This window comes from Berghia stephanieae, chromosome 12, assembly GCF_034508935.2.
Source record: "Berghia stephanieae isolate SIO BIC M18660-M18661 chromosome 12, UCSD_Bste_1.3, whole genome shotgun sequence".
Classification (NCBI taxonomy): Eukaryota; Metazoa; Mollusca; class Gastropoda; order Nudibranchia; family Aeolidiidae; genus Berghia; species Berghia stephanieae.
Genome location: NC_088371.1, coordinates 35508265 through 35525764, shown reverse-complemented (window position 1 = coordinate 35525764; position 17500 = coordinate 35508265). Strand labels below are relative to the sequence as shown.

The 17500-nt window shown below is 40.3% G+C and overlaps 2 protein-coding genes across 4 annotated transcripts in view; one reads left to right on the top strand and one right to left on the bottom strand.

Moving 5' to 3' along the window:
• The window catches only part of LOC144957528 (stAR-related lipid transfer protein 3-like), an 86300-nt gene extending 75428 nt beyond the window's left edge, over positions 1-10872 (bottom strand). For all 3 annotated transcript variants that reach the window (XM_078888867.1, XM_078888868.1, XM_078888866.1), the window contains exons 1-2: positions 10661-10872; positions 5644-5846 (exon numbers count right to left, since the gene is read on the bottom strand). In XM_078888867.1, the coding sequence (XP_078744993.1) occupies positions 5644-5721 (78 nt within the window). In that variant the 5' untranslated portion in view covers positions 5722-5846; positions 10661-10872. The remainder of the gene's footprint in view (positions 1-5643; positions 5847-10660) is intronic.
• Positions 10873-12967: 2095 nt separating this feature from the next.
• LOC144957647 (uncharacterized) lies at positions 12968-17253 on the top strand. Its single transcript, XM_078888992.1, has 3 exons — positions 12968-13707; positions 16156-16369; positions 16456-17253. The coding sequence occupies exons 1-3, from the start codon at positions 13557-13559 to the stop codon at positions 16964-16966; spliced, it is 876 nt and encodes a 291-aa protein (XP_078745118.1). The 5' UTR covers positions 12968-13556; the 3' UTR covers positions 16967-17253.
• Positions 17254-17500: the final 247 nt, after the last annotated feature.

Sequence of the window (17500 nt, the reverse complement as noted above, 5' to 3'; positions counted from 1 at the left end):
TCTCTCTCTCTCTCTCTCTCTCTCTCTCTCCCTCTCTCTCTCTCTCACACACACACACACACACAGACACTCAATTGATCACTTAGAAGCTTCAACAATAAATGAAGGAATAAAGTAGAGGGAAAGGGAGAAAGAAGAGGAAAGTAGGATTCGTGTTATTTAATTTTATGGTTAAGCGTCCGTCTATGACCACAAAAGAAAATAAATCGGGAGTTGTATTCAATAGTTCAACCAATGAAATAGCTTGTTTCCTTGAGCTCTATTAACGACAATTCACAAGAGGTTACACAAACCTTTAAAAAAATGACGTCAAACTATAAGTCTTAGAGGGTTCTAGCGTAGCCATCGTTAACATATAGATAGTATGCAGATGACGTCACTCAGGCCTTTGTTATTGTTTTTGCCATCCGCGTTTGTGAGTTGTTCTCACTAAACTGTATTAACCAGACTATAAAAGGTCATGGTTACACAGAATTTGTGTGTTGGTCCGTTATACTTCCGGATGGCAATGTTGTGAACTCCTTGGCCAAGCGCATTCTATCTATAGATAGTATGCGCTTAGCTAAGAAGCTCATAACATTGACATCCGGAAGTATAACGGACCAACACACAAAACTGTGTGTAGCCATGAACGTTTATAGTCAGGTTAATGCTACTAACTGCACCGCCTAGTGAGTTGTCGTTAGTAGTGCTCATGGAAACAAGTGATCCCATTGGTTGAACTATTGAATACAACTCACGATTTGTTTTCTTTTGTGGCAAAAGACTGGCATTTTGACGTCATTATTTGGTCAGTATCAGTTAACGATGGCTACGGTGTCAGACTATAAGTTAACGATGGCTACGGTGTCAGGCTATAGATAGTATGCGCTTGGCGAAGAAGCTCATAACATTGCCATCCGGAAGTATAACGGACCAACACACAAAACTGTGTGTATCGTGAACGTTTATAGTCGGGTAAATACAGATCAGTGAGCATTACTCATAAACGCGGATGGCAAAAAACAACAACAAAGACCTGAGTGACGTCATCTTCAAACTATCTATAGCGCATTCTATCTATAAGTTAACGATGACTACGCTTCGACCCGCTTTTCTCTTCGGACGTGTTTCCCTAGTGTTAAGTCATCCAAGTAGTTGTAGATTTTGCCTCAAGCTTGGCGATTTTCATGTTTTGTTTTTGTTTCCTAGCAACGCTAATCATGACACGCTGCCCAGGATTCAAATCTGTATTTTGGAGCACGTTTAGTGAGTATTACTCATAAAAGTGGATGGCAAAAACAATAACAAAGACCAGGGTGACGTCAACTTCATTCTATCTATAGATAGTATGCGCTTGGCAAAGAAGCTCAAAACATTGCCATCCGGAAGTATAACGGACCAACACATCAAATTCGTGTGTATCCATGAACGTTTATAGTCAGGTTAATACAGTTCAGTGAGTATTACTCATAAACGCGGATGGCAAAACACAATAACAAAGACCCGAGTGACGTCATCTTCGAACTATCTATAGATAGTATGCGCTGGCTAAGAAGCTCAAAACATTGTCATCCGGAAGTATAACGGACCAACATACAAAACCGTGTGTAACCATGAACGTTTATAGTCCGGTTAATACAGTTTAGTTTAGTGAGAATTACTCATGAACACGGATGGCAAAAAACAATAACAAAGGCCTGAATGACGTCATCTTCGATCTATCTCATCTCTACAGAACTGAACCCCGTGCAGCTTGTCATGATAAGGATGACGAGTAGGAAACAATAACAAAACACGAAAATCGCCAAGCTTGAGACACCATCTACAGCACTAAGCGGTGCCAGACTAAATGAATAGCGTAAGCCTGCCTTGTGAGTGAGCTCCTTTTTAAAAAAAAATTTTTTTAGCTGGCGGCCTCAATGTCAGGGCTTAAAAGTCCGCGCCTCAAGGGAAACCTGTGTCGCCTCAAGGGAAACCTGTGTCGCCTCAAGGGAAACCTGCGTCGCCTCAAGGGAAACCTGTGTCGCCTCAAGGGAAACCTGTGTCGCCTCAAGGGAAACCTGTGTCGCCTCAAGGGAAACCTGTGTCGCCTCAAGGGAAACCTGCGTCGCCTCAAGGGAAACCTGCGTCGCCCCAAGGGAAACCTGCGTCGCCCCAAGGGAAACCTGCGTCGCCCCAAGGGAAACCTGCGTCGCCCCAAGGGAAACCTGCGTCGCCTCAAGGGAAACCTGCGTCGTGGATGCCCCACAGATATCTTTAATTCAGTTGTCATTTTTTGTATATGTAACCCAGCAATGTTATATGGACTAGAAACAAGATAAAGAAGTTGGGGTGGCAGAAATGGGGATGTTGAAATGGTCACTTGGCTGGACAAGAAAAGATAAAGTGAGAAATGAACGAATTCGAAGGTTGACCGAAGCGAAGAATGTATCAGTAAAGATGAGAGAAGATAGATTGAAATGTGACTCCTCGTCTCAAAACGGTATTATGTCGGGATGATTAAGGCGCTTAAAATGGAATTTGTAGCCAGAAATGTCATGCTTAAGTTGAGTCTATATGCTTTATAGAGGAGAAGGAATATCATATTTTACTGTGCTAAATACCGACGTTTCATATTTCTGACCAGTTTAACTATAATTTGACTTTTTAGCATCTGGTCCATTCCGAATAATACCATTTTGAGACGAAAGGTCACATAAAACCTCCGACATATTACTGTCAAGAAGCGGTGGGTCACGTATTTCACCGTGAACCGTTGACTCTAAAATTCCGTGCAGCACCAGCGGGTCACGACATTCCACGATAGCTGCTGTGACGGGCAGACGACTGGCATTGCCTCCGATAACAATTATAATATTGACAAATTATGGGGTTTTAACTCACTCAACCCTAACACCGACTAAATCCGTAGATTACCCGGGTTACTTTTACACCCCATGCCCTATTTATTACGTTTTTCTGAGACAAATTATAGGTGTAGTACAAAAGCTATTTTTTCTTTTTTTTTTTTTTTTAAGTTTTTGCATGTTAATGGTAGTTGAATAAAACTACCCATGTACACGCTCATTTTAATACATTTTTTTTTCCAATTTTGAAAAGTAGAAAAATCTCTAGGATTGAGTGAGTTAACGAGATATCTGTAAACGATGTCATCACTGAATAGGCTAGCTTATTTTGCTTTGCGAATTGTTGTTGATGTTGTTTGGTTTTATTTTTCCTTTTCAAATCGCTGTTAACATGCAGTGTCCGTGTAGGTACTTCTTGTTGCTGTGCGTCATGTGTACCTTGTAACAACCGTGTGCGAGAGAGAGAGAGAGAGAGAGAGAGAGATGAGGGAATATCTCTCTCTGTCTGAATACGCTTCAACAGTCACTTCCTTCCTAATGACGCATGGTAACTTCGTAACACTGGCTCTAAACTATCCGAACAATGGCGGACGCCGTATGAAATATTTCTCCGGCGAGCATAAAAGCGTATCCAGAGGAAAAAAAACACATAAATTTGATCATGTTTTGACTTTTACACATTCTGATCACAAGACATATGAAAAGTTCTAGCCAGCATGAAGAATAAAAGTAATGATTTTCTTTTGTTTAGAACCAAGATGGCCGCCGTTGCCGGGCGGCGTGAAATCAGACTATTGAATCCAATTGAGGAAGTAATTAAAGCGGAGCAGATAGGAGTGACATTGCAGAAAAATGCTCTTTAAAAATAAAACCGAATCAAATTCAAGAGACAAAAGAAACAAATCCAACACTTCCATTGAATATCTCTCATGCAAACCCACAGATTACACATGTCTCGTCTGTGTGCAAACCTAAAGAACGTGGGGAACAAAAACAAACAAAAGTCAAGAAAGATTCATCCCAGATCGGTGTATATTCTATTCTAGCACATTCCGATTATTTGCTAAGCTGACCCAGACAAAATAAATGTGGTGTTATATTTCTCTCCATAATATTATAACCGCTCCGCTAAAACACACATTCTGTTTAATGGGCAGAGTTATCAAATCAAAATGCGAGAGGGTGGGGGGAGGATTATTACGTGTAGGTAGTGGTATAGTGAAGCATATAGAGCATTACCTATAAAACTAATGAATAGAGGTGCCTAAACGAGTCAATAAAATGGAGATAAAGATATAGGGAGTAAATTTGACTCATGAATGAACAACACAAAACAAACGACGTTTCGGCCTTTGTCCTTTATCAAGAAAACACAGAATACATATAAATTTATATTAGATTGTCATAATAATATAGGCGAAAATTTGTAAATGTGTGTATGCGTGTGTGTGTGCAATGGAAGAGAGAGAGAGAGAGAGAGAGAGAGAGAGAGAGAGAGAGAGAGAGAGAGAGAGAGAGAGAGAGAGAGAGAGAGAGAGAGAGAGAGAGAGAGAGAGAGAGAGAGAGAGAGAGAGAGAGAGAGAGAGAGAGAGATGAAAAAAGTATATATATATTTCAAAAATAAGGTAGGGGGATGGGGGAGGGTGGTAATTGAAGAATACTAGACAGCAATAGTGTTATTAGTGGTCCCCTACATCCGTTGTTAACAACGTGTTGGGAACAAACCCTTCGTCAGCAAAACAAAAAAAAGAATGTTGAAAACCAATCAATCAAAACAAAATGTAGTAAAAGTGAAAAGTGAGAATTGTAGCGTCTGTATGAGGAAGAAATTAAGAAAAAGGAGAAAACTGGAGGGAAAAAATTATAGAAAAAAAAAAAAAAAAACAATCCAAGAAAAGCCCAATGTGTAATGATAAAAGGTTGTCTTTTAGAGCAATATTACAGTTTCTGTAGCCTTAAAATGTTAGAAATCACCCTTTGGATAGAATGCCGATTCATCCCAAATTACTATCAATAAAACCGAACAGATCCAGCTTCTCAATGACTGCTGGGTAAACAAAGCGGTGAGAAAAAAATTCGAATTCATCTGGGATGGATACCAGCCAGCACCATCTATAATAGGTTGTCATAGATGCCCGCCCAATTCATCTTTGAGATTAGTGACCTGCCAACCCTAGCCACCAGGATCTCCAAGCGATAGAAAAAAAAATACAGACCTGCCTACTGTTATAAAAAACTCGCAAAATTACGAAATTTTGTCTCCATTTTCAGAAGTTAAGGAGCAACTCTTAAGTCATTTAAACCTATTGGAAATTAAAGTTGATGCCAGACTACATTATAATAAATAATTGAGCTTTATATAGCTCAATATCCACTAAATGTGCTCAAAGCGCTTTACAAGGGGTCCCTGGTCAATAGCAACATTTAACATGTAGAACGTGACTTGACACCTGTTAGGCAATATTACAATTTTTCGGATAAAGACAACAGCCAGGTACTCATTTTACATCTGAGTACGGTGAGAGAATGTGAGTAAAGAGCCTTTTCCAAGGACTCAACTATGCGCCGAGCACGAGGCTCGAACCCAGGACCTTCCAATCCGAAAGCGAGTATCATACCACTAGACCACATAGCCGCACAAATAATGTAAAGGAATTTTGAAGTGTTACTTAATCTTTGAGAGGGTAAATTGTTGATTTTAAATTTTAAAGTTAACCATAGCGACTACAATTTTTATCTCCTAAAAATTACGAATTTTTAGATTTTCAAGTAGGCAGATCTAGAGGTACATTTAAAAAAATGGAAATGGACTTACGCTTTCATAACTTGTAGTCAAGTCAGCATTGATAGACATGTCTGGAACCGACATCAGTCCGGGTTCCCCTTGAGTCATCCGTCGCCTTTAGACGTCAGCAACACTTTTTCAGTGTCTGTTTTCCTAGCTCTTTTAGTTTTTATCCTTTCCTTTTTTTCTTAATCCTCATGGATAGACATCATTGGTACTCCACGCAAACATTTCTGTAAAACGAAAATAAACACATGACATCAGATTAACAGCACAGGTGAGTAATGGTTACCAGTGCTGATGGTGACAAAAAGTGAAAAAGTAGGAAAATGTTGAACGATTGCCTTTAAGCCCCATTTCTACTGCACTAAACCCCACTTTTAGAGCAATTGAGATGATAAACTATTATTGATACTCTAGCTAACTTCTGGAGAGTGGGAAACTGCACCTGTGTGTTCCACCAAACATCAACTCTCTCATTGCTAGCACATTGTTTCGAGAAAATGTAATTTTAAAAAGGAGGAAATTCCTCCTCTGGACTCCAAAATCGCTGATTTCCGTGGATCCGAGGAAAACCATCAGCACTGGGTTATAGCACAAACCAGACTGGCACATGTGATTTTTTAAATCAGTGTATTATTTGACACCCGAATGATTTGGGTGTATGACGTCATCAGATTAATAGAGACCTGAGTCCTGCATGCACATATTGAGAATAAACTATCCACACCAACTTCTGTCATGTGAATATTATGAGTAACAGTTGGAGGAAGGGTGAAGGGGGTTGTCTTAAAAACCTAACGAAAAGGTGACAATGAAAAGGCAGTCATGTCAATAGCTTGCCAGGCATAGCAACAAAAGTCATGAAAGAACCATCACAATTGCATGATATGTGATGTAATAGGGATGACTGAGATGTGGAATAAACTTAGAACCAAAGCTGGATTACAAGAAAATTTGAAGGAAATTAAATATATATATAAGTACGAGTGCATACATTTTTATTTTTAAAAAACAGATTATCAAACTTTGTCTTAGGAGTGGGACATTAGAGGGGTATTCTTTAAATTTAAATACAGTAAAAATCATAAATGAGGGGGCAGCAGAAGGTGAGTTATTTACTAAGCAGTGATCCTACATTTGCCTTTTCAGGTATATATTGTTGACATCATGAAGATATATTCACTGCGTGAACACCAGGATCCAAGGACATGCCCGATTAAATGGGCTAAAGACTACTATACTGTTATTTAAAAATTAAGAGACGAATTGTCTATAATAACCACAATGAATAGAAATGACTACTTTCAGTTACCCCCCCCCCCTCTCTCTCTCTCTCTCTCTCTCTCTTAAGCACAAGAGAATAAATCACACACCATGATTAAAACAACGAGGGCAATAAATGAAATGTTCGGGTAGACCAGATACTCAACAGACATAAATAAGCAGTCATTAACCCTCCTGAATTTCGCATCAGAAATCCCATTGCTTGAGGCTTTTGCATAAAATCAAATGACTTACTTAATCAAATGAAATGGCTTATATAAATAAATAGCCAACCTAACCCTAGGGCAAGGAATTTACCCAATGGAAACCGTACGGTGCTCTTATTGGCTAACCAACCAGCGGCCTCGATGAGAAAAATATCCGCCATTTTGATGTTGGCTGGGAATCGCGTTACTATAGTAAACAAGCGCTGATCGGCCGTTCATGAAAACAAGTTGCTGCTCGCTCGTTTAACTCAAAATTATTCAAAACGATTTCTCTAAAATGATATAAATGTGACTTCTTAAGGTTTTCTTCACGGTCAAAACCACACAACATTCTATTAATGATTACGTCCGAGGCAAAAAGGAATATTGACAGGTCGACCGAGAGTTGAACTCGTGAGACGACAAACATCAATGCGAAGTGTAGCGAGAGTCAAGCTATTGTTTGTCTTGTCCTATTCTATATAGAGAAAAGGATAAATAGTATAGCCTCGTGTGTGAGTGGTTGCGTGTCATAGTCTTGTTTTTAAATTGTTTCTGTTGTTTATGTGTGTAGTGATGACTCTCTCACACTCAATTTCAATGCCGAAAGAGGAATTCCCGCACACAAGAAAGGGGAATTGGGGTGGTATTTGGCATACATAGTATCTAGTTCTAAATAGATAACTGATTAGAATTATATTATGATATATAAACACAATGCCAAATACAATTCCGAAGTTTCCTTATTTCAAATGAAGTAAAGCTCCAAAACCTAATGGTAGTGATTGTAGCACTGAGTGTTAGTGAGGTGATGTGGTGTTGGTGGTGGTTGTAGTTGTAGTAGTAATAGTGATGATGATGTGGTGGTGGTGATGATTGTAGTTGTAGTAGTAGTGGTAGTGATGATGATGTGGTGGTGGTTGTAGTAGTAGTGGTAATGGTAATGATATGGTGGTGGTGGTGGTTGTAGTAGTAGTGGTCGTGATGATGATGTGGTGGTGGTGTTTGTAGTAGTAGTGGTAATGATGCGGCAATGTGGTCTAGTAGTATGACACTCGCTTCCGGATCAGAAGGTCCTGGGTTCGAGCCTCGCGCTCGGCGCATAGTTGAGTCCTTGGAAAAGGCTCTTTACTCACATTCTCTCACCGTACTCAGGTGTAAAATGAGTACCTGGCCGTTAACAGAGTTGTCTTTGTCCGAAAAATTGTAATATCGCCTAACAGGCGTCATGTCCCGTCCTACATGTTAAATGTTGACCAGGGACCCCTTGTAAAGCGCTTTGAGCACATTTAGTAGATATTGCACTATATAAAGCTCAATTTTAAAAAAAAATATTTCAATGATGATGATATGGTGGTGGTGGTTGCAGTAGTAGTAGTGGTAGTGATGATAATGTGGTGGTGGTTGTAGTTGTAGTAGTAGTGATAGTGATGATGATGTGGTGGTGGTTGTAGTAGTAGTTGTAATGGTGATGATATGGTGGTAGTGGTGGTTGCAGTAGTAGTGGTAATGGTAATGATATGGTGGTAGTGGTGGTTGTAGTAGTAGTGGTAATGGTAATGATATGGTGGTGGTTGTAGTAGTAGTGGTCGTGATGACGATGTGGTTGTGGTGGTTGTAGTAGTAGTGGTAGTGATGCTATTGTGGTAGTGGTTGTAGTAGTTGAGGTAGTGATGTGGTGGTGGTTGTAGTAGTAGTGGTGGTGGTGGTTGTGGTAGTAGTGGTAATGATGATGATATGGTGGTGGTGGTTGCAGTAATAGTGGTAGTGATGACGATGTGGTTGTGGTGATTGTAGTAGTGGTAGTGATGATGATGTGCTGGTGGTGGTGTAGTAGTAGTGGTAGTGATAATGATGTGGGGCTGGTGGTTGTAGTAGTAGTGTTAGTGATGATATTGTGGTGGTGGTTGTAGTAGTAGATGATGTGGTGGTTGGAAAACACATTACAGGTTATTATAATACATGATTACACACATTCTCTAACTTCATTTTTTGACAGCTTCGTTGTGCCATAAATATACGCAACAGTTCGGAAACATTTTATTGTGGATTTTGATATTGTTTGTTGTTTTTCTTGTGTCGTTATGTTGACATAGATACCGAATGAATGGTAATTACTACATTCTCAGCCAACAACAAAATGGCGCTGAATGCTTTCATTGGTGGACACTTTTTAGGCTTCGTACGTATTCTCATTCGTTTAATTCTATGCCCTAGGGTCATATTTGTTAAAAATTCATTTTAAGAAAAATGCAAGATGTTTTATTTCTTACTTAATGGATTTTAAAAAAATAAAATTGCATTCAAAACTTCACTGTTGAAAAACAATCTAACACTAACACAGACATCAGTGATGATACTCACAAAAAGTCAAAAAGGAGGAAAAGTCTCGGAAAAACGGAAAACTCACCTAGAACATTCTTGCACCACAGGAAAGTAGGCAGGATGACTTCTTTTGAGTACAATTTTAAAACGCCCGAGTCCAGTAAAAGGAGGAAATTTTTTATATATATATTTTTTTTTTTAAAAGGAGGTATTTTTTAAAGATTTATTATATTAAAAAAAAGGAAAAGGAGGAAATGAAGGAAATATCCGCGGATCGAGGATCTGAGGAGGAAAACCGAGGAAAGGAAAGAAAACCGCGGATTTCCGCGGAAAAGTATCATCACTGAGACATGGACCTGGCCTGAGAAATTGTTTCCCACTTTGAGCAAAAAAAAACTAAAGAAAAAATGTAGTGAAAATACTTTAACAAGGTTTTAGTTTTATGTCCAAGTGATCACTAGAAGTTTAGGTTAAATCATAAAACAATAGAAAAGTTCATAGTTTTCTTTAAATACAATTAATAAATTTAATTGTTAAATGATAAATGATGACTATAATCTAAATTTAGACCAATTGGTGCACTGGAATATGGTTAAGTTTAAGCTTATCAATGTTATCAATATAATATTAATATCAAGGGGCTCTTTTCGAAAAGAATAACGAGTCATTGTTCTCAATAATATTCAGTCACAGCATGGTCAGCAAGAGAATGACCTACTGTCGGTTCAACTTTCTACTAAGTTCAATCCGAGTCCCGAGTGAGAGTGGAATAGATACCTAGAGATAGAACATGACAATAGTAGGTATCGAGAAGCGGGGGGGGGGGGGGGGGGGGGGTAGAAATAACTTGACGGAGGTTAAAAACTCATTACTCTCTCAGAATAATGGACCAATTAAGAAAAGTGAGGTGAGACGGAATCGGCATCAGCAGAGTGAGCGTGGTCAAGCATGACAAGACGAGTAAAAGTAAAAGTTAAGAGCAATTAAAAATAAAGAAAATAAGAAGATATTCAAAGAATTTCATTGCAAACAACGCATTTTGAGATCGATTTTCTCCTTAGATGTACAATTAATTTTTTGCCACTTGGCACTCTTTCTCATTATTCATTCTGTTGTTCCAGTGCCAGTGCCAGTGTTTCCAGTTCACATTCCTCGTGACGGCGTCGTGTGAGTGAATGATGAAAACAATGAACTAAGAATAATGAACCAAAAATTACTTCGGACCCATCACGTATTACTAGAACACTTACCTCATCGAGTAAATTGATTCCTCAAAATATTAATTTAAAATCTGGAACATCATTTTATTATTTCCAAGGATTCAATTTTCGCTTCAGTGCTAACTCAACACAATATTCATGACACTCGACACACTCATTGCAACAAACTGCCGACTACACACCTCTCCGAGTCGAGTCGTAGCAAACAATCTCGTCACACCGATCACAGTCACAATCACAGCAGTTTTTCTAATTCATTTCCGTTTCCAACGGGTTTCCCCGTGTCTAAAAATAGAACTCTTCTCCGAAAGCTGCACCTTGTGAATCGGTTTCTAAGGATTTTGCAAATATAATGTGTGATCTAGATGTATCGTTTTGTGACCTAGATCGGTCCTACTAAAAGCCGTCCGGCAGCCCAGGAGAGCCGTCCGGAGGTCATCTAAAGCATTCTCAAGCCATCCGGAGGCCCTCAGACCTGTACGAACCTTTCCAGAAGTCTTTCGCCTTCCGAAAGCTCCTCAAATTACGCCGGATGGTATTAGTAGTAATATTATTTTGTTGTCGTTGTCTTCATCATCATCATCATCATCATCATCATTCATCATCATCATCATCATCATCATCATTATTATTATTTTATTGTTATTTTATTATTATTATTTTATTATTATTATTATATTATTATTATTATTATTATTATTATTATTATTATTTATTATCATCATTATTATTATTATTATTATCATTATTATCATTATTATCATTATTATCTCATTATCATTATTATTTCATCATCATCATCATCATCATCATCATCATCATCATCATCATCTCATACTTTATATTATTATTATTATTATTATTATTATTATTATTATTATTATTATTATTATTATTATTATTATTATTATTATTATTATATTATTATTATTATTATTATTATTATTATTATTATATTATTATTTATTATTATTATTATTATCATCATCATCATTATCATTATTATTATTATTATCATCATCATCATCATCATCATCATCATCAGAATTATTATTATTATTATTATTATTATTATTATTATTATTATTATTATTATTTATTATTATTATTATTATTATTATTATTATGAATTGGAGGGATGGGGCGGGATGGGGGAAAGGAAGGGTGGCAGCAGCAGCAGCATCAACTTTTTCTATACATTGTTTAATTTCTTCTTCAATCTTTATTACTTTATAAGGAGGCAGAGATCACCATGTGGGTGTTAATTCAGCATAGGATACACAGCAGCAGACAAATAGTAGTGAGGAAAGCCCATTAGCGTTAAGCCCCTTTCCTCCTATCAATCCCCACCAATGTGAATTTTTAGGTAATAAAGCATCCATTAGTAGTAAATTAAATTCCTGGAGGAAAATGTTAGAGTGTGATAAAGATAAAGATTTCATTTTAGACGGAGTAGAGCATGGATTTCGAATTATTGAAAAAGATAGTCAACTAAAAAATGTGATAGAAAATAACCATTATTCTTCCTTTCGTTTTAAAACATTAGTGGAGAAAGAATTAAAGAATCAAATAGCTCAAGGTCATTATGTTGTAGCATCTAAACAGCCAACAGTTACTAGTGCTCTTGCTGCAATCCCGAAAGAGGATGGAAATATTCGACTAATTCATGACGGCAGTAGACCAGTAGGAGAAGCTATGAATGATTATTCTCTACCAGAAAGCACCAAATTTCAAACCGTTCGTGATGCATGCAAATTAGCCAAACCATTTTTCTACTGTGCAAAAATCGACCTCCAAGCAGCTTATAGATCAGTGCCTATCCATCCAGAAAATTACGTAGCCACTGGTATTCATTGGACGTTTGAGGGTGACAGTCACCCACCTTCCTATTTGATTCTAGGTTACCATTTGGTAGCAATAAAGGTCCAGGACATTTTCACCGCTTATCGCAAGCTATTAAACGAATCATGAATCGTAAAGGATGCAATGGGGTTATAGCTTATTTAGATGATTTCTTTATCACTACCCCAACGTATGAGGAATGTAAATATTGGATGCTTACACTTATGCAGCTACTTCGTGAACTTGGATTTTATATTAGTTATAATAAAGTTGTGGGACCGACCCAAAACATTCAGTTTCTTGGATTAACAATCAATACTTCTAACAGCACTGTCGAATTAGGCGAGGAAAAATAATTCGTTTAAAGCAGCAGCTCAATGCATTCAAAAAGAAAAAACGTGCCAGCAAACAGCAGCTACAGAGTCTCGCAGGCTCATTGAACTACGCATGCCAGGCAATTCGTGGAGGGGATTTTTCCTACGTCGTGTCCTGGACATAATTAAGCCTCTAAAGCAGCAGCAGCATAAAATAATTTTGTCATATTCATTTCATCTTGAATTACAATGGTGGATTTCATTTTTAAGTGTGTTTAATGGGATAGTATATTATAATGATTCAGCGCCTGAGCACGTCCATGTGGATGCAAGCAATATCGCCGCCGGTGCCTTTTGGTCTGGCTCTTGGCGTTATTTAGTATTTGATTGCGACCAGCCTGCGGCATCATTGCTTCACATTAATTACAAGGAGATTTGTGCAGTAGTTAACTCATTTGACACATGGGCGCATTTATGGGCTGGTAAAACAGTAGTGGTGCATACAGATAGCATGGTTACAAAATGTGTCTTAAACAGAGGCTGGTGTAGAAATAGTTATATTAATTCTTTACTTAGAAAATATGCCTTCAAATGTGCACGACTCAATATAACGGTTAGAGCAATACATGTATCTGGGAGTCTGAACCAAATACCTGATACAATATCTAGATTGCATGAACATGGTAAATGTTTGTTGTTATGTAAATTACTAAGTAACTGGCATCATGGTTTAACCCCTCCTTTTGTTATCACAAATCATATGTCATGGAATGCCTTCTTTTTTCTTTTGTCTAGGTGCCTGTGCCTTAACCAATGAATTAACAAGTGAAGTTGACATGTACCGCGGACAGGCCTTTACAGCCAACACAAAGAAGACCTATCAAACACATTTACGGTCTTATATTTCTTTTTGTGAAAAAAAATGAGAATAGCGCCTGCACCTATTTCGCAAATAAATATTGCCAAATATGAACGGTGAACCGTTGCAGGTGAAGCGGACAGTCCTCGGGGACTTCCCGCATAGCCAGCACAGGCCGGTTCTTGTCACAGCTGGGGTGACAATACCGAGGGTGCAGTCTCTCCCACTTTGCAGATGGAATTTCAGGAAGGCTGACTGGGAGGAATTCAGTTCCTATATCGAGCAGGTCTGCCCTGCCATTCCTCCCAAGTCCAAGAATATAACCAGATTTAGTAGGCTACTGGTTAAGAGCGCTCAACGCTCTATTCCACGGGGCAAACGGAAATTCTACACCCCTTGCTGGACAGCAGAGTCGGAAGAGCTGTACCGAGAGTACCAGCAGACCCAGTCCCAGGACACAGCCGATAGACTACTCCAGTCTCTGGCAGAGGGAAGGAAGCAACGGTGGCAGGAGACCGTGGAAAGTCTCGACTTTACACACTCCAGCCGCCACGCTTGGCGTTTGATAAAGAAATTGGACCCAGATCGGAATTTCGCGAAGGCTGCACCGGAATGCGAGGCAGACACAATTGCCAAGAATATTAAGAACCGTAGCAAGCGGGTCCCTAATCAGGCTTTTGAGCGCGGTGTCCGCAAGGCGTACCGTACGATTTTGGACTCGCTACCTGCGGAGGAGTCGGACTGGACGGCCCCGTTCAGTCCCCGAGAAGTGGGTGCAGCCATTAGCGAAGTGAAGAACGGCAAAGCAGCTGGGATAGATGGTGTATATCCCGATATGGTGACGCATCTGGGCCCCAGGGCACGGGCCTGGCTAGCAGAGGCAATGTCTGACATCCTTGCAAACGGAAAGCTTCCACAAGTGTGGAAGCATGCGAAGATAGTTGCCATCCTGAAGCCAGGGAAGCCGGCGAAGGAGGCAGACAGTTACAGACCCATATCGCTGCTGAGCTGTCTTTACAAACTGTTGGAGCGTGTTCTATTAAACCGATGGGGGCCGGTCCTAGACGCTGCCCTGCCACCTGAGCAGGCAGGCTTCAGGGAAGGGAGGTGCACCACGGAGCAGGTCATTGCCCTTACAGAGCATATTGAGCACGGGTTCGAGAGAAAACAGCAAACAGGTGCTGTGTTTATAGACCTATCAGCGGCGTACGATACGGTCTGGTGCGATGGGTTAATGCTCAAACTTGCAAAAATCATAAGGTGCAAAAAGACCTTGAAGTTGTTCTCTTCGATCTTAGGGAAAGGCAATTCCACGTCGCGCTGGGAGACGCCACGAGCAAAGTTAGGAAATTGAAGAATGGGGTCCCTCAGGGGTCGGTACTTGCGCCAATGTTGTTTAACGTTTACATTAGCGATATGCCGAACACTTCCTCCCTGAGGCTGGGATACGCAGACGACTGGGCACTCGTTACTCAGAGTAAAGTGTGGACCCGTCTCGAGAGCGTACTCAGCGAGGACGTCACCAGACTCAAATCCTACTTTGACAAGTGGTACCTGAAGATGAACACTTCAAAAACCGTGGCCACTGCATTTCACTTATGCAGTGGTTGGCACACCCGTAAACTGAATGTCCTAGTCGGGGACCAGCCACTCCCATATGAGCCGCGTCCAAAATACCTAGGGGTGACGCTGGATCGCAGCCTTACCTATCGGGTTCATCTCGAAGGGGTTGCCCGGAAGATAGAGAAGCGGAATAGTCTTCTGAGGAAGCTGGCGGGATCGACTTGGGGCGCTAGCCAAGCGCTCCTGAGAACATCCGCCCTGGCACTATGCTATTCCACCGCGGAGTATTGCGCTCCAGTGTGGGGTAGAAGCAGAAACGTTGAGAAGGTGGATGTAAAACTTCGCAAGTCGATGCACATAGTGTCGGGAACGCTAGCAACAACCCCTAGAGAATGGGGCCCGGTGATGGCAGCGATCCAGCCCCCCGATGTCCGGAGGGAGACCATTACGGGAAACTGGCTGAGTAAGATCAAAGAGAGAGGGAATGGGGATACCCCTCTCATGCGCATAATGAACGGTGCCCCCGTTTCGAGCCGAAATAAGTCCCGGCAACCCTTGTACGCAGAATCCCTGACTACGGACAGAGCTGCACATACGAGATGGAAGTCGGTTTGGACGAATTCAATCCCTCGTGGGGGCGGGGACCTACACTCCTCTAAGCTTGGTGAGAAGTTGCCAGGCTTTGATACCAGTAAGAGGAGACACTGGGTAGCTGCGAATCGGCTTCGGTCGAGGAGCTGCCTAACGGCCGGTGCGTTACATCAGTGGGGTCTAACTTCCTGTCCTTTATGTCCACGCTGTGGGCAAGAACCCGAAACGGCAGAGCATCTAGTCGAAAGGTGTGTTGTGACGATGCTACCGGGCGGGTTCGCGACGGTGCACGAATGCGGACCGGACTTTGCTGATTGGGTCGATCGTCATAACATAATAGTGTGAACCATAAGAAGCTGCTGCCAAATATGCAGCTTATTTGGCGCGGAAATTAAAACCTAGTTCTGTTAAGCAATATATGAATATTATCCGTATTATCCATTTAGAATGTAATCTTCCCAATCCATGTGATGACTCATGGTATATTAAAACAACAATTAAGGGCATTGAGAAAGTTAAAGGAACTGATGTTCAGAGCAAGCCTCCGGTGACGCCTGAAATATTGTTAAAGTTAAAAAAAAACAACTTAAATTCTCTCATTTAGATGACTATGTATTCTGGGCATCATGCCTTACTATGTTTTTTGGCTTGTTAAGAAAATCCAACTTGTTTGGGACGGATGCAGGAGGTTTTGATAACAAAAAACTATTGACAAGGAATTGTGTATCTATGTCAGGGGGCTGTTCACAAATAACAATTAAAGTTGGTTGGTCAAAAAATAACCAAACGAAAGGTCGTATACAAGAAATTGCATTACATAGGTTAGCAAACCACCCACTATGTCCTGTTTCAGCGATGTACGATATGTTATGCATGACTGCACCTGTATTGCCAGACTCCCAGGCGTTCCCTATGACTGGGTCTTTGTTTAACAAAAAATTGCGCTCTCTTTCCGCAGCATGTGGTTGTAATACTATATCCAGCCACAGTTTTCGTCGTGGTGGGGCTACTTGGGCCCTGTCTTCTGGCATACCAGGTGAAATAGTTAAGGCGATGGGAGACTGGCAGAGCACGTGTTATTTATTATACCTCGACCAAATTCCCCAATATGTCATTAACCATTACCGAAATAAGATGGGAGAATGTCTACCCCCCACATCACTGTAACTCAACACAAACCAATGTTAATGTGAACACAAGGTCGTTTGGGCAGGACGGTCTTTCAGACCTTTCCTTTGGGATTATGTGATATGAGTGTATGTATCGTTTTTCATTATTTTGTGAAATATCGTAATAAAATGATACCACTCCTTAAGGTTTCTGCCCAAACTTACAACTATTGTTCACGTTTTTTAATATCATTATATTTATATTGGTTGAAAGATGCGAGAATGGGAGTTTAAGTGAGGCTTAGACGACAGAATGAGGATAAGGTTAATTTAAACGGCAATGTAAGCTGGTGTAGGTGGGTGGGTGGGCGAGGATTAGGGGGAATGAATGAGATACTTGATACATACTATGATAATAATACTGTCATTCATCTTGGATGGGTACAGGGTGGGTAGGGGGCAAATATGTGTGTGTATGTGTGTGTGTGAGTATGTGTGTGTGTGTGTGTGTGCGTATGTGTGTGTCGGTATGTGTGAAGGATGGGGGTTGAAAGTGAGGACAATGACTACAGTGTTGAATTGGAGGGATGGG

Bases quoted from the DNA above. Each gene is read 5' to 3' on its own strand.
- LOC144957647 (XM_078888992.1), top strand. From the start codon at position 13,557: ATGCCTTCTTTTTTCTTTTGTCTAGGTGCCTGTGCCTTAACCAATGAA. The intron at 13,708-16,155 runs AATGAGAATAGC...AACCATAAGAAG, and splicing joins TATTTCTTTTTGTGAAAAAA to CTGCTGCCAAATATGCAGCT. The intron at 16,370-16,455 runs GTTAAAAAAAAA...TGGCTTGTTAAG, and splicing joins ACGCCTGAAATATTGTTAAA to AAAATCCAACTTGTTTGGGA.